The sequence below is a fragment of the Melozone crissalis genome, unplaced genomic scaffold, assembly GCF_028551555.1.
Source record: "Melozone crissalis strain CALT ecotype California unplaced genomic scaffold, PUWL_Pcris_2 ptg000034l_1, whole genome shotgun sequence".
Lineage (NCBI taxonomy): Eukaryota > Metazoa > Chordata > Aves > Passeriformes > Passerellidae > Melozone > Melozone crissalis.
The window spans coordinates 5518815-5544623 of record NW_026535812.1 but is presented as its reverse complement, the minus strand read 5'-3'; the positions used below and the strand labels follow the sequence as shown (position 1 = coordinate 5544623).

The following is a 25809-nucleotide window of genomic DNA, read 5'->3' as shown; positions in this document are numbered from 1 at the left end:
CCATGGAGGGGATCAGGAGATGCCAGCCCTGGCACAGCCATCCTGCTGCATCCCACAGCTCCTTCCAGCAGCTCTGGCTCCAAAGAGCTGTGGATCTGCCCAAACTCAGAGGTGGGGGAACACATCCCAGCACAGGGACATGTCCAGGACAGACAGCCATCAAAGAGAGCCTGGATGGTGGCACATGGAGCTCACAGCAACCCGGCCTAGTGGAAGGCGCCGCTGCCCATGGCACGTTGGAATGAGATGAAATTTAAGGTCCCTTCCAACCCAAACCATTCTGGGATTCCATGATTCGATGATCTCCGTCCCCCCTGCACCAAATCCACCCGGGAGGATCTATCTGGTGCTTCTCTCCCAGTCCCAGCCCTGATCCTCAGCCCTGCTTCTCCGGAAGGAAACATCCCCCTTTCCTTGGCACAGAGTGCTTCATTAGGAAACCCATAATTGAATTCCCTGACCATTCAGTTCTAAAACCCCTTTGATCGAGAATTAGTTAATTACATTGGGCCCGGTCTATTCCTTGTCACAAATTTTGCCCATGTCCCCCAGATATGCGGCGGCAGGATCCGCTCCGCATTGTGTCCTTTGAAACGCATTTAGGAGCCTTTGAAGCTCTCCCCCCTTAATGACGCATTGTTCCTTAATAAGTTGCCTGTAACGTTTCCCCATTAGGAAATAGCTGTCTGCGGCTCGCTTGGGCTTCAATGAGGAATAATAATCCAAATGTAATTGATAATGTTGGAGAATAATCGGGGAGAGGCGCTACCTGGGGAGTGGGCTGGAGCGGGGGCGCAGAGGGAGAGAGGGGTCCCCGCAGCCTCCCCGCCACCGCTCGACCTTGGGAGCGCTCGCCCCGCCACAAAATCCGTTTGACTTTGAGCCAGGGGCTCGATCAGGACTCAGGGAGCCTGATAAGAGCCGGGGAGATCACAGGTGGGGAGTCTGGGCAGCCGGCCCTGCCCCCAGCACGCCGGCTCTCCGGGAAGGTGAGAGGAGATAAGGAGCATCTGGAAGCGTGGCAGCACAGGAGGCAGATCGGGAGATAACGCTGAGATGGGCAGATCGCGCCGCGCTCGTCTCGCCAAGGACGGCCTTAATGAGGCGGGTGGGGGGCTCCGCAGAGGAAGGTGGGGACGACCCTTCCTTCTTCTCCTCTAAGACCAGAGCCCTCTCTCCAAGCAGCAGCAGCTCAACAAAAAAAGCTTACACCAGACTTCCAAAAAAACCATCCTTTTTCCTAAGGTCGCACCCTGCAGCAGCAGCACCGCGGTGGGGCTCTGCCCAAAAAACCCCCAGAGCTGCTTCCTGGGGTGTCCAGCCCTCCCAGGCATCCTACATCCAGGCCATCTGCAGCTCCCAGCCATAGGGATTTGACCCTTCCCTTTGAAATAATTGTTGTTTCCCCTTCCAAAAAGACGAGGTCACAAGCGGGAATCTGCCAGGTGTGACTTCCCCTTGTGGCTCTGCAGATGCCCTGTCCCGGAGGGCATCTGTACAATCTGGGCAGCTGTAGGATCACACTCCTGCCATGGGACATTTTCCTTGTTAAACATCCATGACACCAAAGAATTTGGACCAAAAAAAAAAGCTTAAAAACCATAGGGAGGTGACCTGGATATGTAGGAAATCCAGTTGGGAATACCCGCCTAGCCAGGCAGGAGTGTGCAGGGAGCAGGACCAGAGAGCAGGAGAGAAGCTCCTACCCAAGCTCTGTCCCAGCTGGTCCAGCTGCTGCAGGAAGGTGGAAGGGGATGCTGTTCCCAACTCTTCCCTGCCTCTTCACCCCCACAGCCTGCTGTGGCTTTCCCTCTGCAGGGAGGAAGGGAGCCCGTGGGCACTACCAGCCCTAGCACAGCACATCCCTCCTGCCAGGGCTCAGGCAGATCCCACAGAAGGCTCCAGGCACGCGTGGAATTTGGTTTCCAAGAGAAACTGAGCTGGGCTCAGTCGCACAATTAACCAGGTGGAACATAATCAGGGCTGGGAATTCTCCCAGCATCGCCCACTGGAGGTGCTCAGCCACGCAGTGCTTTTCATAAAAACTGACATCAAATCCAGAAAGTTTAAACAAAAGAGTTAAATATTTCCCTTTCCTTCTCCATCCAACCCCAAAGCACTGAATTTAGGAGTTGGGAAAGCATCGGTTTGCTTTAACTCCTTACCAAAATAACCTTCAATTGCTGGTTTGCTCCTTCAGCAGCCGCCCCCAGCCCTGCTCCCCGCACAGCGCTCCGGGCACACGGTCCCTGCTCTTGCACATCCCTCAGCCTGTTCATCCTCCTGCACATCCCTCCGCTCTGCCTTGGAATCTGCTCCTGCCGCACATCCCTCGCAAGGTCTCGTCTCTTCCATTTGCTTCTATTGCCCTCTGCTGGGCTCTGGCTAAGGGAAGGATGGCGTCCTGGGAAGTGCCCTCTCCTCTCCTTTTCCTCAGCAATTCTAGGGGATCTCAGAGCCCCATTCGGGGTACTAGCATCCCTCAGGGCCGTGCACACATCCTGGAGAGGCAGCTCCCTCTCATGGCACCATTCACACACTCACAGACACAGCCAGCCCGGCACCTCTGGGTGATAGGACACGTGTGACAGTGGCCAGACACTGATGGAGTCTTCAGAACATCTGTGTGTGACAGATACAAATCAGCTCCATCTCTCCCCGCCCAGATTTGGGCCAGACTTTCCCCATGATGTCTCAGGTTTTAGCTTTTATCTTTTCCAGATTCTGTACTGCTTTAGTGTGTGGGTCTGGGCTTCGTATTAGGGCATGGTGAGCTCTCTGCACTGAGTAGGGAGACAAAACTATTCCTTCTCTAGCTGGGGACCAAGGACAAATGATCCAAATCTCAGGCCCAAGAACATAAGCAACGGTGGAATGAAGAGAGAAAAACAAGCAGGATGGGACTGCATGGGCTAAAGCTGGAATTGGACAATTAACTGCAATATGCAAATAGATCAGAACTGATCAAAGTGAGAGACCCCATGCCTGGCCGTGCATTTTGGGACCATTTTGGTTCATCTTGGGTGCAGCACTGGCTGGGCTCCTCTGTTGCCCAAGGTGTATGCATTGAGGAGACCCTTTTAATAAATCCCTGCTTTATTCTTTAACTTTGTCCAGCCTCTGTTCTAGGTCAGCCTCACAAAGCATCACCCACAGGCTCACAGGATGGAAGCAGCATCCTGAAACCACAGCTCAGCCGGGGCCAAGAGGGAATGAACAGGGTGGGTCACACATAAAACAGAGGAAAAACAACACCTGGGAAGTGTTTTTGCCAAAACCAAAGTGGGGGCTGCAGTCATCTTCAGACTGCCCAGACAGGGGCTGAGGTGGAGGCTGAATCCCTGATTCAGGGACTTGGGGTTCAGTGAGCAGATGGTGGGAAATGCAGGATCTGAAGTGGCAGGGCTCCAAGGGAACCAGGTGGCAATGCAGTGCTGCCCTGAGTCACAGAGTCATGGAAGCATAGAATCATAGACCATAGAATCATGGAATTGTGAAATCACAGAATTATAGAATTGCTTAAGTTGGAAAAGTCCCCTAAAAGCACCAATGGTTCTCCCAGCACTGCCAAGCCCAACCCTAAACCAAAAATCAAGAATTAAAATCAAGAAAGCCTTAACAAAAGGCTTAAACATCTCCTTTTCTTTCTCCATCCAACACCAAAACCCTTGATTTTGCAGTTTTGAAAACATTGTTTTTCTTTAACTCCTACCAAAGTGGCCTTGAATTGCTCTGGTTTGCCACATCTCCGTCCCTAAGTGCCACATCCACACACTTTTTGAGCCCTCCCAAGGATGGGAGGGAAGGGACAGTGGCTCTCACCCAGGAGTGATCCTTGCTGGCAGAACAAAGATGAGACCAAGGAGCATCAGCAACACCAAAGGAAGACCCACAAAGCCCTGAGGACCTTGGGAAAAGGAGGGACAGTGGGAGCCTGGGCTGGTTATAGTGGCTGTGTCCCCACTGTCAGGGCCTGGGAGCAGTTTGCGGGGAGCAGAGCTGAGTTTGAGTGTCCCACTGGGGCTGTGCAGCAAATTCCAGGCCAGATCCCAGAGATGTGCTGCTCCATCTCAGTGACATCCATGCCCCATGCTGGGCCACCACCAGCCAGCTGAGGGAAGGAACAAATTGGCAGCATTCAGAGGAATACTCTGTAGGCACAGAGTTTGTGGTGTTTGGGAGTGGGGCTGAGCCCCAATGGGCACAGCTGTGAGCAGCAGGTGAGCAGCACTGACAGCAATGAGCCATGGAGTGCCCGGGGGCACTGAGCAACCACCAAAGGGAACAGAGGGCACACAGGTGCAGTGCATCAACAGGAGGGGATAAAGGGTTGGGCTAAAGAACAAGAAGGGCCAATGCTTGCAGCCTTCTGATGAGGTAAGGTGTTACTCTGTATGGGTTGAAGCCTTCTGAAATTGTGTGGTGATACTCTGTGTATTGTGGCTGTCTCTACTTGCAACAACATTCTTCATTTCCAAGCATATAATTTGCAAAATAACATCCCCCCTCAGCTTTTGTATTTTGTCAGACTGAACCCAAGGTGGGAAAGGGAAGAAACTGGAGACCATTTTGCCTTGGAGAGCTGGGGGGATTTCAGCAGCAGAGAGCCTGTGGGGGCAGATTGAGGCTCCCCTGTCTGCCTCCAGAGCTGGAGGGAAGGGATGGGCCAGCCAGGACAGGTCAAGGAGCAGGAGAAAGGACCAGGCTGTCCTGGAATCCACTGGGAATGACCAGCTCTGAGGAGGATGATCTTCCCTCCTTCAACATAGTGCTATCTCCCACCATCACCCCATCCCATCCAGACCCACTTTCCCCAGCAGCTGGAGAAAAACTTTGGAGAAGAGTGGTGCAGGAAGGAAAAGAGGGAAAAATTACAGCAGGTCCTGGGGCACCAAGGGGATGGAAATGAAGGTGACTTCAAAATTTCCAAACCAGCCTGTGTCAGGCAGGCTGAGGAGGGGGGACAGACAGACAGACACCTGCCTGGAGGTCTCTGCTTCCAGAAGTCCTGACACACCCACCGGATTAAGGATGATGGAGGAGAGGAATGACTTATACCAATTAATTCCCAAAGTGTAATTAACATCTGGGCCTGCTCCATGTGATCCCCAGCTGCTAATGAAGCATAGCACCGCTTTAATTCCTGCTACGCCGCACCATCTTCTCATTAAATCCAGGAGCAGGTTCCATCACATTTCCCTTAGAGGGAAAAAGGGAGAGACAGAGAAATGGAGCAGGATTTGTCTCAATGAAATATGATAGATTAGAATTTGCTGGATAAAGAAAGTAGGGATGGGGGGGAGGGCATGGAATGGGAAATTTCGTAGGTGTGTGCACGCGGGCATCTGAAAATTCTCTCTCCCCATGACCTCCTTACACCCCATCCATCAGCCTGGGGTTGGCTTATTCCAAGCAGCAGAGCCTTTGCTGGTGTCTAACAGGCCCACCGGACACAATCTGCATGCCAATTACTGGAGCAGACCCCCTGATACTGGGGAATGGAAATTAGCTGTCAAGGAAAACCCGGCATCAGCACGACTGCGCTCCCCGCTCATCTCCACAGGCACCCTGCTCTGCTGTGGCAGGGGAAAAATGGAAAAAGTCATCTGGAATCACAATAAAATAAAAACTAATGGTAAAAAAACCACCCAAGTAGCAGTTTATTGTTATTTGTGTCGGTTGCAAATGTTGAGGACACAACGTCCACCCAAGGGCAAGAGCCTGTGTCACTGTGATATTAAGAAAAATCCCTTTGCCAGGATTTCTTCTCCTGGCAAGGTGAGAAGCCTCAGCTTTTCCACGTTTTGCTCCTCTGGAATGTGATTTGGAGAATTGTTTACCCAGCATGTGAATTGTTTTAATTTAATGACCAATCCCAGTCCAGTTGTGCCAGGACTCTGGTCAGTCACAAGTTTTTATTAATCATTCTTGTCTAAGCTTCTGATGTATCCTTTCTCTTTCTTTAGTATAATTTCAATATATTATTTCTTTTCATATAATATCATAAAATAATAAATCAGCCTTCTGGGAACTTGGAGTCAAATTCTCATCTCTCATCTCATCCTGGGGACCCACAACACCCAAACAAGCCTGGAGGACAAGGAGAAGGAGGGAAGACTTGGGATAGTTGGGTTTTAAAAGTGGGGAGATCAGCAGTGAAAGGGGAGGACATGGGAAAATGTTACCTTAAGGGCAAACCAGCTCCAGGTCTGGCTCATGCAGTGCTCTGGGGTGGATGCATACAGCAGCCACAGAGTTGGAGTATCCCAAACCCATCCAGTGCAGGGCATGTGGGATGGGGACAGGGGGACATTCCCCAAAATCAGGGTGGGAGGTAGTTAGAAATGCACTGGGTGGAGCTCACCCACCTACAGATTTTCCATTCACAACAGGGACAGCAACAGGCTCACTGTGAAAAAAATACCAGGAGCCAGGCTGTGCTCAAGCTGCTGCCCTTGGAGAGCTTTGCCAGGGGGAAAAGGGAACCTGGAGCTGAGGGCTGATCCTGGAGAAATGTTATGGGGAAAAATACAGTGAAAGCCAACTGTGTTGCTAGATAATCTGCATCCTTCTGATCCATGATGGAGAGGAGTGGAGGAAAGATGGAAGTGGGTGAAGATGCATCAACATTTGCAGGGAAAGGCTGGAGTAGGGTATGGTGCTAAGGGAGGAGGTGACAGCGGGGAGAGGAGGAAGAGGAAGAAGGGGAAGGCAACCCCTCAGCTCATCTTTGTGCTGGGGAAGTCCAGGGGGCTGGAATTGCCAGCTCCTTCCCATTCCCCACCGGCAGCAGCTTTTCCAGGAGGTGGCAGCCCCGTGGCTTGGCGAGCGTCCCTTCCCCTGGCTCCCTGCTTTGTAATAGCCTCATACATCAAGGGGAAGAAACTGCAGAGCATGGCTGGGAGGGCTCTGCTTCCACCTCCAACCTCATTGTCCCAAAGCCCCTCAGATCCACGTGCAAACAGGCTGCAGCTCCCAGGTTTCCCAGGGGAAGAATCCCCAGCCATCACGGGAGGCTGTGCCTGGGACCTGCCTCTCCTCTGGTAGCACTGGGCAAAATGGGATGTTCCTGGTGGCACACTGGGCTAACTGGGAGCCCCCTCTACTCCCTGCACATCTCAGGTGTCCAGGGAGCTCTCCCTGCCCTTCAGCAGCCACCTCCCAGAGGCACTCACTGCCTCTGTCCCACACCCAGCCTGCTCTCCTGGATCCAGCTCTCAGCTCCATGTGGTGCCCAGCCCCAGTTTAAGCAGCTGAATGCTTGGCTCACACCTCCAGGGGACATCCTGTACCTGGCAAGCTGGGCTGCCAGTGTCCCCAGCATTCCCCATGGAGATTATGGCTGTCCCCTTCCTGCTCCATCTGGGATCTCAATTTTTACCCAGTCCTGGGAGGACAAATCCATCCAGGACCAGGACAGCAGCTGGCTGCTCAGGGTGTCCAGGAGGACACATGGCGCTGACAAAAACCTCATCCCTTCTCCCAAGCCACCATGGAGCAGCAACAGAGCAGGCAAGGACTCCACAGGAACATGATAGATTGAGCCACCCGCAGCCACCACCGACAACTGGAACCCAGGGATGTGTGGTGCCACCACTCCACCGGGATGGCCAAACACTGGAGCACAAACTCCAGCTCAGGGATGCCTTCTTCCTAAAGGATCAGAGGGGCAGGGGATGGGGAAGGGGGTGACAATCAGGCAGAGAAGGCTCTGCTCCACTGGGATCAGAAGGGCAGGGGATGGGGAAGGGGGTGACAGTGAGGCAGGGAAGGTTCTACTCCACCCCAGCTCCCCCCGGGATCAGAAGAGCAGGGGTTGGGGAAGGTGACAATCAGGCAGGGAAGGCCCTGCTCCACCCCAGCTCCCTCGGGATCATAGGGACAGGGGATGGAGAAGGTGACAATGAGGCAGGGAAGGTTTGTTCCACCCCAGCTCCCCCGGGCTCAGAAGGGCAGGGAATGGGGAAGGGGGTGACAATGAGGCAGGGAAGGCTCCGCTCCACCCCAGCTCCCCAAGGCAGGACACGTCGCACCCAAATCCCAAGAATAAGCAGGACAAGGCGGAGCTGAGCGACTCAGTTGCTTTATTGGGGGCTGTAGCAGCCCAGCACGGGGCTGGCTCACTCGGAGATGCTGCGGAAGGACTGGACGGCGGGGCTGGCCGCGCCCCACTCCACGGGCTTGCGGTACTCCCCCTTGGGCAGCACGTACTGCCGGCCCCGGTAGTTGGGGTGCTCGTAGAACACCCAGACGCCCTCCAGCACCCTGCAGGCGTGCACCTCACGCATGTGCCACTCCTCCATGATGGAGGGGCAGTCTTCGGTGGCTTCGAACATCTGCCCGCCAAAATCTCCCTTCTCAAACACCTGGATGTGGCCTCGGCCTCCACTTGGCTAGAAAAAAAAAATAAAAGGGTGGGGGAAGAGAAAATTATAGAGTTTGGGTTGGAAGGGATTTAAAGATGATCCAGTTCTACCTCCCTGCCCTGTGGGTGGGTGTCGCAGACAACTTTCATGAAAAATCCTTTCCTTAGGATTTTTCCTCCTGAGAAGCTGAGAGGCCTCAGAAATGAAATGTAAACAATGGTTATCTGCTGCTGTGGAATGCAACAGGTGAATCTGTGATTGGTCTCATGTGGTTGTTTCTAATTAATGGCCAATCACAGTCAGCTGTATCAGACTCTCTGGTCAGTAACAAGATTTTATTATCACTCCATTCCCTTCCTTTCAAGCCTTCTGATTAAATCCTTTCTTCTATTCTTTTAGTAAAGTTTTAATATAATATCTATATCATAAAATAATAAGTCAGCCTTCTGAAACATGGAGTCAAGGTTCTCATCTCTTCCCTCGTCCTGGGGCCCCTGTGAGCACCACCACAGATCTGCCTTTCCCCACTGCAATCCAACTGGGACACACTCACCTTCTCCCCCACACCAGACACCTTGCTACTCCCAGAGCAGGACTGCGGGACCAAATCCTTTCAGCCCACCCTCTGTGGCTCCCCAGAAAGATGAACACCACGTTCCCCCACATGAAACCCTCCCAGGATGGGATAAATGGCAGCATCCCCTGGCGAGGGGTGATACCTACAATCTGGATGTACTTGCAGGAGCCCAGGCGGTCGTTGAGGCCCATCCAGTGGTGGTAGTCGGGGTACTCCCCGTGGGTCAGCACGTACATGTTCCCAGCATAGTTGGGCCTCTCGTAGGCCACCCAGGTGCCTCCATCCACACGGATGGAGTTGCAGCGGCTCAGGTAGCTGTGGAAATCAGGGCAGTCGCTGTCACACTCGTAGTAACGGCCCAGGAAGTTCTTGTCTTCATAGAAGGTGACCTGAAACGAGCAGAGGGGGCAGAGAGGGGAGGTTCCTCATCCAGAACATCTCCATATTCCAGCCACATCATGGCAGGAAATATCTGAAAGCAGAGCCCTCGAGTGTGGCATTCCCATTCTCTGAAAAATCACCCAGGATTTTTCTCCCGGGAAGCTGAGAAGCCTCAGAGAAAAGGAAAACAATTTTTATCTCATTTGATTCTCCTGTGTTTTGCTCATGTGGAATGTATTTGGAGATTGTTAACCCACAGATGATTGTTCCATTGGATTCTGCTGTGAGTTATTTTCACACTTTGGCCAATCAGGGCGAAACTGTGTAGTGACTTGTGACTCTGGAAAGAGTCACAAGTTTTCATTATCTTTTTAGCATTTTGTAAGTATCCTTTCTGTATACTTTAGTATAGTTTAGTTTAGTATTCTTCAATATAATATAGCACCATAAAATAATAAATTAATCTTCTGAGAACATGGAGTCAGATTCATCATTCCTCCCTTCATTTGGGCACCCCACAAATACAATACTCAAGATATCAGAAATTATCAAGCCCAGCCTTGGAACGGGACCAACTGCAGTCAGACAGACTAATTCACCTGTCTGGCCTCAATGCCTCCAGCTGCTACCACTGTTCTGCCCTTCCCAGACCTTTGTTCTCTCCCAGTCCAACACAACACTCCCACAGAGAAGTCTCTATCCTTTTTCCAACAAAACACCATCAAAGCAATTCCCTCCCACCCTCTCTAGATCAGGAGTTACTAAATTATGGCTGGAGAGCTGTGAGAAGTCAATGGAATTTACAAAGTAGGTTTCTGGGGACATGGGTGAGTCTGGCAGCACTGGGTTAGCAGTTGGACTTGATGCCTTTAGAGAGCTTTTCTAGCCTTAACAATTCTATTATTTCCTTTATGTTTTCTTACCAAGTGTTTGCAGTGAGATCTTTACTGATCTGAAGGGGGTCAAGAAGTCTCTTTCCTTCCAGGTCATGTCTTCTAGCCCGTCCTTGTTCCCACTTGAACAACCCAAAACTTCCTTTCTCAAAACTCACTGCCCAAAGCTGAACACAGCTTTGCCCATGCCAGGAGAAACTAAGGGAGCATTCCATGTTCATGGTTGGTAGCAGTTTTAAGGATATCCAAGGATTGTATTTGCAGTTGGCCCGTTCTGCTTTGGTTGCCGCAAGTCAATGAAACCTCTGACAAATTCAAGATCCATCCCCACATTTCTTTCCCAAGAGCTGCTCTATAGCTGGGGTGCTGACCCCAAAGCACTTTATCCTTGAAAACAACCTGGCTTGAGATGATCTTGGGAGCTGATGAGTGAATTCCATTCCTCCCACCTGAGGCATCACCCACACAGCCAGCCCTGGAGAGGAGACCCAGTTTTCCTCAAAAATCCCTTCATGGAAATATTGCCAAGCCCTAGACCAGACCAGTCCTTTCTCCAGCCCCATTTTTAGATCCTTCCAGGTGACAATTACTCATCAAACTTTGCTCTTCTCCAAAAGGATTCCCAAACCATCCCATCTATCTTGACTACACCCCTCGCTTGCTCACAACACCAGATGATCTAGAGAGAATCCTTCTGGCCACACCCAACATGCAGTGGTCCACAATCCATTTTTCCCAGTTTTTTTTTCCATAGTGTGATTATTAAGACACATCCCCACCTGCAGTACTTCACCTACAGTGCTTTGGCTACTGGTATGAATGTAACCTCCCTGCTCTTCAAAAATCATTCATTGTCAGTGTTTCAACACAAATCCAGGACAACTCTCTCATTTTTTTTTTAATCATTTGTTTTGTGCTAAAAATTAAATTAGCCAGAGTTTTCCTGGAGCTGGCTGGTCAGCGTGTCCCACCAGCCTGACCAAGGGATCTGGGGAGTCAGACTGGTCAAGCCAGACGATTCATGCTCTTGATTTTGTGGCCTGTTACTAAACATTTATTAGGATAATGTTATTTTCCTCTTGATTTCAAGCACTGGTTTGCCATCACAAAGAATTTCATGCACACAAAACAACCTGTCCCCGAACATCCTGAGCAAGTTCTTCCCACTTTCAGTGGAGAGCTGGGAATCCCTCTGACATTTCCAGCAGTGAATGAGGGCTGTGAAAGGAGAGCACTGAAATGCCCAGCTCCTGTTTTCCCACTCTTGAGCAGTTAACCACACTGGCCAGGTCTTCCTGGCCACAACTCACTGCCTTTTCCACATGCTGCTTCTAGATCATTGTCCCTAAAGGTATCACCCAAAAAATCTGCCAGCCTGACCCAAAGGCAGCACCGAAAGCTCTGCTCACTGGGTTTGGCAGTCATGCATTGCCAGTCACCCTCTTCTTGAAGCCAGTGTTCAAGGAAGCCACAGCAGCCCTGGAAAAGCCTCTGCAGGGATTCATTTATTCCCAGTTCAGCATTATTCTCTGCTGGGATAGCTGATCCCTCTCTCCAATATCAGTCCCAAGCACTGATCCTGTCCCACTCCTGCCCCATATGGTTGATGATGATGAACTCTGCCCAGTGTGGATCTGCTTTCTGGGCAGAGGGAACCTGGATGAGTTCAAGGCCAGCTTGGATGGAACTTGCAGCAGCCTGAGATAGTGGAAGATGTCCCTGCCCATGGAAGGGAGTGGAACTGGATGGGCTTTAAGGTCCTTTCCAACCCAAACTGTTCTGGGATTCAGTGATGTTCCTTCCCCACCCAGCCTCACACAACCAAACTGGAGCCTGATGTTTCCAGGGGGGAATTTTCCCTATATTTACAAAACCACAAAGCCAAAGAAACCCAAAGGCTTGGATATATATACACATTAAGGATATGGCTGTTCCTAAGTCCAACCTAAGTGCTGCTCCCTGGTTTAATTTCAGAATTTAAGGGATCCTCCTCTCCCGTTCTCCAGCACAGCCCTTCAGACACACCCTCAGCTCCTTTCAGACCTTTGCTTCCCAGCTTTCCTGCATGGATTCAGGCTGATGTTTTCACCCATAGACTAATTACAGATTCCAATTCCAGATTTGCAGCTTTGTTTCTGTCCCCTTTCACTCGCAGGGAAATCGCTTTCCTTCAGCCAAACCCTGCAGGAGCTCTGTTCCAGCACTCCCCTGTTAACTTCTCCATGTCCAAACTTTGCCTTTTGGGGGTTACCAAGCACATACCACATTTGTGAGAGCAGATCTTGTTTGCAGGAATGTAAAACTCTCACTTTGGTCACCTCACCTGAGTTATCACATATTTCTTTTCAACAGTAGCTTAGCTAGAAGGAAAATCATAAAAAATATCAAATTTTTACTCATAAAAAAGTATCCAACTCATAAAAAACATTCACTCCTCTATCAGGAGTGATCCCTTTCCAGGGCCGATCACTCACCGGGGCTGTGAGAAATGGTGTTTAATTCCCTGTTTTGCCCTTTTCTTCTCCCTGGAATGTGCTAAACAGGAGTACAGCATAGAGAACTAGGAGATAACTCCTTCTGGCCATCTTGCTGCCCCCCAGCAGTACATATTCCATAAATTTCCTGTGGCACACTCTGAGGGGACACGGCTTGCGGCTGGGGAAAGGCTCAAGGCTTTCCAAGTTGAGAGGAGACTCAAGGATGGAGCAGTTGCAGTTCCCCAGTACCTTTTTTAGGTTTATGTACAGAAAGTTTGCACCCCAGGATCCAGGAGCCACCAACACACCCTCCTCGGCTTCCCAGCCCAACAGCCTGAGAGCCACAGAGCCGAAGGACACAGAAAAGCCGGGGCCAGAGATGCCAAACCCACTGTGCTTCCAAAGCCCCTTGGGTCTCACAGCCTCCACAGGCTGAAAGGAAACCAGCCCAAAAGCTAAACTCAGATGAAGCTCTTCCCACAGCTTCCTAGTGTTTGGTATTCCATAGGGGACACTGGCCCAAGTCCCCACCCTCCTTTCCTTTCCCAGCTGTTTCTCCCTGCCCAGACCCAGTACAAGTTCTGTGGGATCAGCCAGCTCAGCTCTGCTAAACCCAAGCCTGAGGAGCTGGATCCCCACCTGAGATGTCTCTCCAGCTGAAGCTGAGCTTCCCAGCCTAACTCCTCTGATTTCAGTTCATCCCTGCCGATTGCACCGAATCCCAAGGCCGGTGTGCATCATCCCTCAGGGAACACTGTTCCCTTCTGTGCCATGGCCATCCATGGAGCCTTTCTGTCTCAGCACACCCTCTGCTCCACCATGGAAAAGGGATGTGGCAGCTCTGTTGGTGCTGGCAGTCACATTCTCTCCAAGGGACCTTTCCATGAGACCCCGCTCTGGAGGTGCAGTGATTCCCAGCTGGCATTGCCCCTCCGCCCCCAATTCACAAGGCATCAGACCCTGCTGATTCAGAACCATTTCAAAATGCTTCTCACCAGTCACTGTGCCTGACTCCATCCTCTGGCAGAGCCACACCTAGAGGAACCAGCCAAAATCTGGGAAAATACTTGGGAGGGCTCAGCTCCAGCTTCCCTCCACGTGAGGAGGGATTTCAAGCATCTCCCCCTGCCCACACACTGACAGAGGAGAAAGCTGTCAGCAGAACAAAAAAAACAAAGTTTCTCGAAAATTCATCCCTGCAAAATTCTGCACTTTTAGCCAAAATCATGAATATACACTGCAAACAAACCTACCTTGGTTCCAGCTCTGGACATTTTCTGTTCCAGCCAAGCTCCCCTGTGCCGGAGGAACGTCAGCAGCTGTTACAAACAGCCAGGATCCGAGGTGCCCTTTTTATAACGGGCTTGTTTTAAACCAGACAGCCGCTTTGTCATGAGAATAGGATCCAAAAATTGAGTCAGTGATTCTGAGGCTATAGCCGATTTCCAGAAAAGCAAACAGGATTATGGAATAAAGGAAGGCTTCGCCATCCTCCCTTTGTTACCATTTGCTGAGTCAGAACACCAAAACTCTGCCAAATGCACTCAAAACACGCAGCCCCCTGCCAGGGACAAGTGGTCATTTGGCTGCTCCCTCCCTTCCAAGCTTGTTAAACAAGAAGGAATCCTCGTTGGCTCTTGGAGACCCACCCCATTTGTAAGGAGGGCACATGGTATTCATCAGGAAATGTTCTGGTGCAGTGAAGGATGCAGTTAAGGAACAACAAACAAGTGCTCAGGGCAGACACTAGAGGATTGCAAAGACCAGCTGTGCATTGAAAGCTCTCAATGGAGACATCTGTGCAGCAAAGAGGCTGCAGAATTTCCTGGGACACCCTCAGCTGGAGCCACACCGCTCCAAACACCTCCTGACATAGAGGGAAAGAAGGAAGTGTGGCCACCTCCCCACTCCCCACAAAGTGAGTGATTTCACACATCAAACGATGCCCAGATTTCTGTTGTCTCTTCAAGTGTCACAAATTGAACCCCAACTCTCAGCCCAGCACCTGAGGTTGGAGCAGAGGAGTTTTCCCTTCGGCCACACTCTGGCCCTGGGAGCAGGCAGGCCGAGGATCACTGGCTTCCACAGCCACCCCCCCGGCAGTGCATTATGAAAAACCACCTCTGCAGCTATTCAGTGCCCCAGCCCAAAGGCTTAGCGAGACAAAGGGACACGAATTTGGCACAGCAGCGCCCGAAACACGCAGCCCCTCTTTCAAATCTGTCAGGACAAGCACTCTCGCAACAGCAGCTCTGTAAATGCAGGCAGATGGGAGAGCCTGGGGCACACACAATCAGCAGCTGCTCCTCTTCGCATTTTAGGAGCCTTGAATCACCCAGAGCTGTTGCTCTCACTGAGGCCACTTGGACTGATTTAGTTTTTAACTCCTGAAGATCACAGTTCAAGCACAAGGTGGGTTCTATCAGCAGGTTCACAGCTCAAAGCTGTGGTCACTTCACACATCCCTCCTTTAGAGTTTGGTTAAATATAATAAATCATCTTAAATAAATAGAATAAATATAATGAACTCACCTCACCTGCCTGCCCAGGAGACCTTCAGAGGAACTCTGAGGCTGTGCACTCAAGAGCACTGTGCCTTCCCCTCACTCAGCTTGGAGAGCTCTTCCCAAGGCACCACCAGCTGCTGCCTCCACTCATCCATGCAATGCCTTTGCCTATTTTCCAAGCTTATTTAAGTGCTCAGCTATGAGCACATCTCCCCAAAACACATCCCACCAGCACATGAGAATGGTGCTTATTCAAGCTGATAATCTTTATGAAAATTATGAGAGACAGGAATAGGGCTGGTTTCAAAACTTTGTGCCAGGGCAGCCTTCAGCTGCATGGCTGAAGTTTACAGGAGTTTTGCTTTCAGCCTGGCAGGACTTACATTCTTTTTTTGACCCACTTTCCCCATAAATTAGCAGTTTCTCTGTCTGACAGGTTCAAATTTCATTAAGATAAAAGATGCTGTGTCCCCCTAAGACCAACAGTACAGGTAAAACCCCTTCTCCAGGACATGTGCCAGGTTTATCCAACAAATCTGGTTTATTGACATTTGTCAAAACAATGCAACCATATACAAAAATTTATCTTCTAAAAGTGCCATCTTCATATTAAAAAAGAACCTGTTTGATTTCATTCATAAAAAAATTAAACTTTTCATTTTCACATTTATTAAAACAGCACCACTGGTTTGTACCATGAGGATGCAGGTGATGCCCAGGGCCTGCATCCAGCTTTGTCCCAGGAAAGCTGGTGTGTTGGACACTATGGACTGCTGTGACAGCTCTGCAACAAGGCACACTTCATCTTCCCCCAGTGCCAGGCACCTCTCAGTCACCTACAGGATGGCTACAGCACATTCCTGGGAAAGCAGCAATGCTCAGGAATCCCACAGCAGCCAGGCAGTCCCATCCACACCATGGCTGGCTGTCAGATCCAGTGGGTGCAGCTGGGATGGCACAAAGTCTTAATGAGAACTGGGCTGAGTGGATCACTGGCTGCTCCCAGAGCTCTGGAACAAAATAAAAGGAGACAATTTTACTTCTAACACCAGCAAAGAAAAAGGAATTCAAAGGCTAAATCAAAAATAAAACAATTTTCTAACAGTTTGAAACACGCCATGGCAGAAGAGCACAATAAAGGCAGGTCTCCAGCTCCTAAACCACTTCTGTTTGGGAAGAGTGAGAATTATCTAAAGTCTTATTGTAAGAATGACCCAAGTCTCACTCAACTCTCTTTAGCAAAAAGTGAGATGGGTGGACGTCAATATACAGTTTCTTTGAAAGAGCAGCTATTCCAATCAGTTTTGTATCACATTATGCGCAATTTGCCCATCTGCCTTAGAGATGCCTCCAACAAATCAAACTTGGCAGCAAGGCCATGCTGAGGACAGAGATTTCAGCTAAAAATGGGTTTTGATAGGAAATTGAGAACTAAACCCAAAGGCCAGGCTCTTGTGAGAACAGTCCCTTCTCCTACCTCTGCCTTGGCTGTGCACACCAACATGGGACAGTTCTTGGGGGAAGAGATGAACGAAGGAAAGGAAGCCTTTTACTCACCTCCCTTTCCTCCTGCTGCCCAGGAATGTTATCCTGGCCAGGAATGTTATCCTGCTGCCTGCTTGGAGCCCAGGGCAGGAGGGACCAGGCTGTCCAGCTGCTGCCTGTTCCCCGTCTGAACCAGCCACTCATAGAATTTGTCTTCTACCACAGCCTGGAGCTGTTTCCTCTGATCCCTGAAACAGACACAGCAGCAGGGAAATATGGAAAAATTCACATTTATTCACAGTAGTATACTTCTACCATGCCTTCACTATCCAAACAAGTCTCCAGATGGATCAGGAAGAGCCAGGGTTGGTTCCTGAACCTTGCAGAAAAGGTTATTACTGAGTGGATGTGATGATAATGAACCCCAAAGGCAGAACCTGGTGGAATTGGAGAAGTCATACAAAATTCTCCATCCCACCACCACAACCACCCTGCTCCAGGGCTGCCTCCACTTTCTCCTCAGGGCACAGCTGAAAAACTGTCTGAAAAGGAAGACTAAAATTAACAACCAGTGGTTAAGCAATAAGGACACAAAATTCTGTTCTGACAGCACCAGAGAGGAAGGAGATCAGGAAAAAAAAATGCACCTATAAACAAATCTCACATCATTTTCTGTTTGGGGTGTTTTTGGCAAGCCTAACAGGGTGGGCCACTCAGCTCAGGCTAACTGGCACTGGTCAGATGCCCAAAAGCATCTCCAGAACAGCATCCCAGCCCTCTGGGATCAGCTCACATCTGGAATTTCTCAAGCCAAAGGTGGCACAGGTGTTGAGTAGGTCCTGATGTACTTTTTCAAGCAGTTTACACAATTCATTTCTGAACAGCAATGAACACTTTTCAGTATTCTGGAGATTTTATGTGGGTTTGCTTTGAACCCATTCCTAATTTGATGTGCTGACCCCATTCTGTACTGGGAAAAGCAGGAAACCAGCTCCAGAGGAGACCACAAAGGTGATCAGAGGGATGGAGCATCCCTCCTCTAAGGAAAAGCTGGGAGATTTGGAATTGTTCAGCCTGGAGAAGAGAAACTCCAGGGTGAAATCACTGTGGCCTTCCAGTGCCTAAAGGAGCTACAAGAAACAAGGAGAGAGACTCTGCAAGAGCCTGAAGTGACAGCACAAGGGGGAATGGCTTCTCACTGCCAGAGAGCAGGGTCAGATGAGATACTGGGAAAGAACTGTTCCCTGTGAGGGTGGTGAGGCCCTGGCACAGGGTCCCCAGAGCAGCTGGGGCTGCCCCTGGATCCCTGGAAGTGCTCAAGGTCAGGCTGGACAGGGCTTGGAGCAGCCTGGGATAGTGGAAGGTGTCCCTGCCCATGACAGGAGGGGAATCTGCTTGGTCCCTTCCCTTCCCTTGTTAAGGTCCCTTCCAATTTAGGCCATTCTATTCAGTTTTGTCCCACTCACCCTCAGACAGGCTCCATGTATCCACATCCTTTTTTCAAGTTAAGGCTGCTGTGTGTGTGTTCTCTTCCGTTTGAGCCATTCCCCACAAAGCAGGGTTTTGGAACACAAACTAACCCAAATTCCTCCCCAGTGAACACAAAGGCAGCCACTTCTTTCTTCCCTTGTGGATTTATCTTCTCCAAGAGCTTTTTCTCTACCTTGATCTGCTGCTGACCCTGAAAGACTTTCTGTCTGATACGCTCAGGAAAATGAATAAACAGGATTTTATGCTTTTGCAAGTTGTTCCTCAAGCTGTCTTTTTGGTCCTGTCTTACGGGGGTTTTACTTTCAGCCTGGCAGGATTTACATTCTTTTTTTGCCCCACTTTCCTCAATCAGACAACTTCAACTTCTTGAAAGATGTCTTCTTATTTCTAACACTCTCTTTCACCTCCCCGCTCGAGCACAGCAGCTTTTTTCTTTCTACAAGCCTGATATCCTGTTTGCTCTAAGCCTCCTACTTGTCTCCCTTCTTGTTTCCCTGCCTGCAGGAGACAACAGACATTTTCCACTGTCAGCTGCCCACTTTCTTTTCAACAAGCTTCTAAACTTGCCAGAGTTTCCCCCCTTTTATGGAATAAGCAGCAAGCTCTTGCTTCCTGTGACTGCAGCAGATGATGGCAAATCTAAGCACATCAATCCCTATTTCCTCACATTTCTTTCACAGGAAGGTTCTGACAGGCCAAACTCCTTCCCAAAACTGTGCAGGGAAGCAGCAGAAGCCTGGGAAGAACAACAGATATTTGAAATGGGGTTTTATCCCCATTCTGTGCTTGCCAAGGAAGCTGGGCAGAGGAACTTCAAAGTTACTGCCCAAAGGTGATCTGCTACAATGATCCACGAGCACATTCCCTCAGCAAGGGCTGGGACAGCCATTTACAGCTTCAATCCAAGGGGAAGGCTGGGCTAAGAGGGACCCCAGGCAGCTCAGGGTGCACACCCAGCCCTGGCCCAATCCACTGCCAGGGTGGATCCCTCACCTCAGCAGCATCTGGGAGTGCTTTTCCTGGAGTCTCACAAGCTGGGAAAATGCAGCCACGAGAAAGCACCTCCTCAGGAGCAGTGTGGGTGAGGGAGGGGATTGTCCCCCTTCACTCCACTTGGTGAGGCTCCACCTGCAGGGCTGCCTTCAGCTCTGGGATACCCAACTGGGATACACAACAAGAATGTGCTGCTGCTGGAATCCAGAGGCGGCCATGGAGGTGTTCCAGGGGCTGAAACCAGGCTGGGAGATCTGGGGGTGTTCACCTGGAGAGGAGAAGGCCCCAGGGAGACACCACAGCACCTTCCAGTGCCTAAAGGGGCTCCAGGAGAGCTGGAGAGGGATTTGGACAAGGGACTGGAGTGACCTGACAAAGGGGAATGGCTTCCCACTGCCAGAGGGCAGAGATGGATGGGATATTGGGAAGAAATTCTTCCCTGTGAGGGCGGTGAGGCCCTGGCACAGGGTGCCCAGAGAAGCTGTGGCTGCTCCACCCCTGAACTGTACAAGGCCAGGTTGGACAGGGCTTGGAGCAACCTGGGATAGTGGAAGATGTTCCACTGCAGGGAACAGGATCAGCTTTAAGGCACCTTTCAACCCAAGACATTTTGGGATTCTCCAATCCTGAGCTATGCCTGTGAGCATTTGCCTTCCCCCATCACCAAGCAGAATCCCAGGACTGCTAATTACTCATGCTCTAGGACTGGCCTGCAAGCCATGGCTCACACAACCCAAGCCACCCTTCAAGGATTTCTGTGGAAATCCCCATCAAACAACCCTCTGTCCACGTGGCTGAGGGGACACTCACCTGCTCAGCCCTGCCTCCTTCACCATGCGCTGCCACACCTGCACCTTCTGCTCCCGCTTCTTCAGCACCTCCTGGTACTCCTGGGGAAGCCCCCCCGGGGTCTCTGTGGTGTCTCCTTCCATCTCAAAGGGAATCACAAAGGTGTAGAAGTCCGAGGGGGGCAGGAGCCGGAAGACGCTGGTGTCACCGCTGTCCCTGCACACCAGCATGGGGCTGTCCCAGTAGTTTGGCAGAGTGGCCAAGCCCACCTGAGCCATGTGGTCTTCCAGCATGGGATAATGGGTGTGGAAAGGGGCAAAGCTGACTTCCTGGTTCCCAGAGAGGATGAGGGGCTGCGTGGGTGTGAGGGTGTGGAAAGTGCAGCCCTTGGTGGACGAAAGGGACAAGCGATAGCAAACCGCGATGACCTTGACGTTGTCACAGCCCTGGACGTGCACTGATACCTCCACAGGGCCCAGGACAAAGGTGCTGTTCCGGCACTTCTCGATGGTCACAGATCTGCCACAGAAACACAGAACCATCAGAGGTGGAAGGAAGCTCCATCCAGCCCAAGGCAGGGTCACTGTCACAGACATAATCCTTTTGCCAGGATTGTGGTGGTGCTCACAGGAAGATGGAAGAGACAAGGACCATGTTTCAGAAGTCTAATTTATTATTTTATTACATATATATATATATATTATTAAAACTATACTAAAAGAATAGAAGAAAGGATTTCATAAAAAGACTGGCAAGGAAAGCAAAAGAATGGAACAATAACAAGACAGTCCGAACCACCTGGACCGTGATTGGCCATTAATTAAAAACAACCACATCTGACCAATCACAGATGCACCTGTTGCATTCCACAGCAGCAGATAACCATTGTTTACATTTTGTTCCTGAGGCCTCTCAGCTTCTTAGGAGAAAAAAATCCTAGCAAAAGGATTTTTCATAAAACATGTCTGTGACACAGGATTTTTTCTCCTAAGAAGCGGAGAAGCCTCAGAGGAAAAGAAAAACAATAATTATCTGCTGCTGTGGAATGCAACAGGTGGATCTTTGATTGGTCCATGTGGTTGTTTTTAATTAATGACCACAGTCCAGCTGCCTCGGACTCTCTGGTCAGTCACAAGATTTTATTATCATTTTTCTTTCCTTTGCTGGCCTTCTGATGAAATCCTTTTCTCTCTATTCTTTTAGTGTAGTTTTAATATATAATTTTCTTTTAATATAATAAATATCATAAAATAATAAATCAGCCTTCTGAAACATGGAATCAAGATTCTCATCTCTGCCCTCATCCTGGGATCCCTGCAAACCCCACCACAGGGTCACCTGCAGCAGGTGACACAGGAACGTGTCCAGGTGGGTTTAGAATGTCTCCAGAGAGGGAGATTCCACCTCTTCCCTGGGCAGCTGCAATAGAAGGAAGTTCTGTTGTGTTTTAGTTTATGGCCATTGCTCCTTCTCCTGTCACTGTCAGCGCTGAGCAAAGCCTGGCACCACCTGGAGATCTCTGTATGGATTGATGGGATCCATCTTCTCCAGACTAACCAGACCCAGCTCCCTCAGCCTTCCTTTATCAGGGAGATGTTCCACTCCCTTCATCATCTCCATACCATCCACTGGACCCTCTCAGGAGCTCCTTGCCCCTCCTGAGGAACCCAGACCTGAACCCAGCATCCCAGCTGTGCCTCACAGGGCTGAACAGAGGGGCAGCATCACTCCTTGACCTACTGGGAATGCTCTTCCTAACATCCCCCAGTATCCCACTGGCCTCCTGGCCCCCAGGACACACTCATGGTCAGCCAGGAGCCCAGCTGTGTCCAGGAGAAGCCAAACTCACCGCAGAGGGGACAGGAGGTAAATGAAGGAATCGTGGCAGCGACAGATGCTGACGTGAGCCCCCACCAGGGTGTCCGAGCTCTTGGCCACGGTCTGCTTGTACACGTGGCTCATCATCACCAGGGGGGACACCTCTGGCACCACCCGGGCACTGCAGGCAATCTTGGCTTTCCTGGTTGATCCTCCCCCTGCAAAACAAAGCCCACAGAAGTTCTGAGTGGGGCAATCCCTTCAGGAAAATCATCAGCCCCAAAGGTCAAGGATGGTACATCCCACAGCAGTCACACCATCCCTGATGCCTCCTGGGCAGGTCAGTAGCATAAGGCACCAGAAATTTCAGAAACTGAGAGACACTGAAGGATCAAAACCACTTCAAGATTACTTAGGAGAACTCAAAGCCTCCCACAAGCTCAAGAATCTCCAGTTCCACAAGCCTGTTGCTGAACACAAGATTCAGCTCAGCAGGAAGATCCTGAGGGTGGGTTTTAAGCAGGAATTGTGTGTTTTAAAAAGGGAAATGCTCCCTCTAGGACGCAATCCTTAAGCCCTTCCCCATCCTCCCTGCCCCTCTTGGGATCCTGCAGTCAGGGAAACAAAACATTGAGTTAAATTCCTTATCCTAAAGGGGAAAGTGTCTTGACTTCACTGCCATCTTCCTGAAGGAGAGGGGCTGGATTGAGACAAGGAAACCTACACCAGGTCCCACCCCACTGCCAGATCCCTGCTCAGCAACAAGAGATGAATTCTCATTTCTGGTTTTTTTTTTCCTTTAAATTTTATTTATACTATTTATCTAGATTTATTTTTCTGTATTTCTAAATTTATTTCTGTATTTCCAATTTCCTCTATTTGTATTTTTCAACTTATCTACACTTTTGTAATTCTATTTATTCCTATATATTTTATTATATTTATATCTTTATCATATATTTTATATTTTATTTATATATTTATTGTATTTATGTATTTATTTATTATATTTATTTTAAGGTATTTATTTCTATTTATTTCTACATTTCTGTGCACTTCTGCTTTTGTTTTTCTATACTCGTACTTACCATATTTCTGTATATTTCTATATATTTCTATATATTTCTATTTTGCTCCCATATTTCCATTCCCCCCCCACATCCAAATGTCTCCCCACATCCCAATCTCCCCCCACACTTTTGTAATTCTATTTATTTCTATATATTTTTATTATATTTATATCTTTATGGTATTTATTATATTTATATATTTACTATATTTATTTTATATATTTATTTCTACATTTCTGTGCACTTCTGCTTTTGTTTTTCCATACTCATACTTACCGTATTTCTGTATATAGAAATATATATTTCTGTATATTTCTATTTTGCTCACATATTTCCATTCCCCCCACAATCCCAGTGTCCCCCCATATCCCAATGTCCCCCCATACCCCCATTTCTCCCATATTTCTGTCTGTCTAACAACACCTCCCCAGCAGTTTTGCCCACCTTGCTGTGCCCATACGAGATTCTTGCCAGCATTGACACAGACAGTTATTCCCAGGGGATTGGCAGTGAGGGAGGAGCGCAGCCAGCTCTCCAGCTTGGGCAGGGAGAAGGTTCTGGAACCTTTGGAGTACCCATTGAGGCCATGGCAGGGCTGCCTGAGTGCCAGCTTGTGCAGGGGACGGACGGTGCCCGAATTGCTGACGGTGCCCTCCAGCAGGAAGCTGAGGGCACACACGGCTTCCAAGGACACCAGGCTGCTGCAGCTGGAATGGGAGGAGGCTGAGAGCTGCTCTGGCTCCAGCAGCAGCTCCAAGATATCCAAGAGGTGGCTCTGAACAAAGGCAAGGTGCTCCTGGTCGTCCCAGTTCTGGAGGGGCAGGAAAACACACAAGGGGTGAGTTCTCCAAGAAGCTCCACGAACATCATATATACAAATTCTTGCTTAGAATCCTTCCAGAAGAAGGAAACCCAGTCAGGCACAATGCTCATTCCTGCTGCTCTGCTCTCACAAGGCTGGAAAGACACCCCAAAAACTCAAAATACCAACTCAAGTACCAAGTATTCGTTCTGGAGGGGCAGGAAAACACATGAGGGGTGAATTCTCCAAGCTGAGAAGCTATATGGACATCATATATACAAATCCTTGCTCAGAATCCTTCTAAAACAAGGGAAGCCAGTCAGTCACAGTGCTCATTCCTCTTGCTCTGTTCTCACAAAGCTGGAAAGACACCTCCTCCCAAAAACTCAAAGCATTTCATTCTAACTTCAAGTACCAAGTATTTCATGCTAGAGACCAGCACCACACTCTTCTACAGCCCTACACAAACCCAGGCCACTGCTGCTGGCATTCAAAGGGAGGACACAAATCAATAATTGACACTCAAGGTCCTGGAGCTGCTCCACTGGAAAATCCCTGCAGCCAGGATTGAGTGCCAGGATAAAAAGCAGAGGGTCATTTCTCCAATAAACCAAGCCCTCTGAAAGAATCCTTATTTCAAATTCTAAAGGGCTCCAGCCCAAAAAAAAAAGGAGACTGCAATTCTGGCAGAGCTTCATGAAGCTGAGTTTTGCTGCAGGAACACAGGGCTGTGATTACACCTTGTCCTCACCACTTTCGTTCAACAGTTCAGAATAAAGTTATCCAGCCCCTATTTTAATCACTCCAGCTTGCCCCAAGCTACATTTCACCAGCTTATCCCACTCACAGCAGCACATCTGTGCCAGAATTCCAGAGGCTGGCATAGCCTTACTCAGGGCTGCAAATTATACTGCATTCTCCCACACAGAGCTGACCACAGGACACATCCAATTCACTCCTTCCTAAATACCTGGCAGTATTTTAAAAGGAAACAGCATTTCCATGTGGTTGATCTACAGCTGAACAACCAACTCCCCTTTCAGAAACAAAATGTGACACCCAGGAATCCAAAATTCCACACTGGATCATGGGAAAGGCACTATGAGCATGAGGAGAGCTCCCTGCTTGCCTTACAAAAAGACTGTTGCTTCTCAAAAGGAGATTTGCCAAGACTCTCAGGGAATATCCAGTCAGCTCTGGACTCCAGGAAAGCCTCATGGAAAAATTTAAAGAAGCTTTTTATAAACTGTAGAGATCACAGCAACTTCCCTTTGTTTACTATGGAACAGGAGCTCTGCAGCTGGAGCTCTGCTCACAGGTGAAACCCTCCGGGGAACAAACCAGCTCCTTTCCCAAGCCCCCTCAGAGCGAAGAGGCTCCTCCTGCACACGGACAATCCCGGAGGCACAAGTACCTTATTCCCGGTGCCCGATTTCTCTGACAGGCAGGGAGACTTGGTCCTGGGGCTGGGCCACTCGTCCCCGAGCAGAGAGCGCCGCAGGGACACGTTGTGGAACTGCTGCACGTACAGGAACAGCAGGAACTGCAGCGTGTCCACGGAGAGCTGGGGAGAGACAGAGAATTGTCAGCCTGGGCCGGGCTCCCCTTTCGGCGGGGTCGGGGCTCCCCCTGCCCTAGGCCGGGCTCGGGCTCTTGCCTTGCTCCGCTCCCACTCCAGCTCCTCGGCGCTGGTGCAGGCCGCCTCAGCCTCGGCCCAGCGCAGGCGGAGCGGCGGGGAGGGCCCGCGGAGGCCGCGGTAGAGCTCGAAGTAGAGCCAGGCGATGTCGGGGCTCAGCAGCAGCTTCCCGCAGGCAAGGTGCCGCCAGCTGGGCCAGCTCAGCCGCGGGAAGCAGCCCTGGTGCGCCCGAGCGCGGGCGTAGGCGGCCGCCTTGCGCAGGTAGTGCGGGGCGAGGCGGGCGGGCGGCGGGGCCGGGAGCGCTCCCACCAGGAACGGCTCCGTGCGCACCCACAGCCGCACCGGCACCACCGGCACCACCGGCACCGCCGTCATCGCCACCGCCGCCGCCGCCGCCGCCACTTCCGAGTTCCGCCGCGGGCTCCATAGAGACGGCCGTTCCCGCCCGCCGGGAGCCGCCGCCCATTGGCTGAGACTGACAGCGCGAGGGCGGGAAAAAGCGGTGCGCTCGCTGATTGGCTGTT

General features: G+C 50.3%; 2 protein-coding genes across 3 annotated transcripts; both read right to left on the bottom strand.

The window, feature by feature from the left end:
- Nucleotides 1-8120: 8120 nt before the first annotated feature.
- On the bottom strand, nucleotides 8121-15611 carry CRYGS (crystallin gamma S). 2 transcript variants are annotated; one of them, XM_054282972.1, is made up of 3 exons: nucleotides 15603-15611; nucleotides 9038-9332; nucleotides 8121-8383 (listed from the first exon to the last, which is right to left on the bottom strand). In XM_054282972.1, exons 1-3 carry the CDS (start codon nucleotides 15609-15611, stop codon nucleotides 8121-8123), a joined length of 567 nt encoding a protein of 188 aa, XP_054138947.1. The 2 variants fall into 2 exon arrangements, with proteins under 2 accessions (XP_054138947.1, XP_054138946.1); XM_054282971.1 differs by lacking the exon at nucleotides 15603-15611 and adding an exon at nucleotides 13948-14026 and having other exon boundaries at nucleotides 8121-8393; nucleotides 9090-9332.
- Nucleotides 15612-15736: 125 nt separating this feature from the next.
- On the bottom strand, nucleotides 15737-25660 carry TBCCD1 (TBCC domain containing 1). The gene is made up of 7 exons (XM_054282996.1): nucleotides 25307-25660; nucleotides 25064-25213; nucleotides 23292-23658; nucleotides 21809-21995; nucleotides 19981-20478; nucleotides 16759-16934; nucleotides 15737-16211 (listed from the first exon to the last, which is right to left on the bottom strand). The coding sequence occupies exons 1-6, from the start codon at nucleotides 25658-25660 to the stop codon at nucleotides 16805-16807; spliced, it is 1686 nt and encodes a 561-aa protein (XP_054138971.1). The 3' UTR covers nucleotides 15737-16211; nucleotides 16759-16804.
- Nucleotides 25661-25809: the final 149 nt, after the last annotated feature.

Excerpts from the sequence above, each read along its gene's own strand:
- CRYGS (XM_054282972.1), bottom strand. Across the intron at positions 8,384-9,037 it reads ATTTATCCCATCCTGGGAGG|GCCGAGGCCACATCCAGGTG; the intron begins GTTTCATGTGGG and ends AGCCAAGTGGAG.
- TBCCD1 (XM_054282996.1), bottom strand. The coding sequence starts at position 25,660 with ATGACGGCGGTGCCGGTGGTGCCGGTGGTGCCGGTGCGGCTGTGGGTG. Across the intron at positions 21,996-23,291 it reads TCTCGTATGGGCACAGCAAG|GGGGAGGATCAACCAGGAAA; the intron begins GTGGGCAAAACT and ends TTTGTTTTGCAG. Across the intron at positions 20,479-21,808 it reads TACCTCCTGTCCCCTCTGCG|ATCTGTGACCATCGAGAAGT; the intron begins GTGAGTTTGGCT and ends TTTCTGTGGCAG.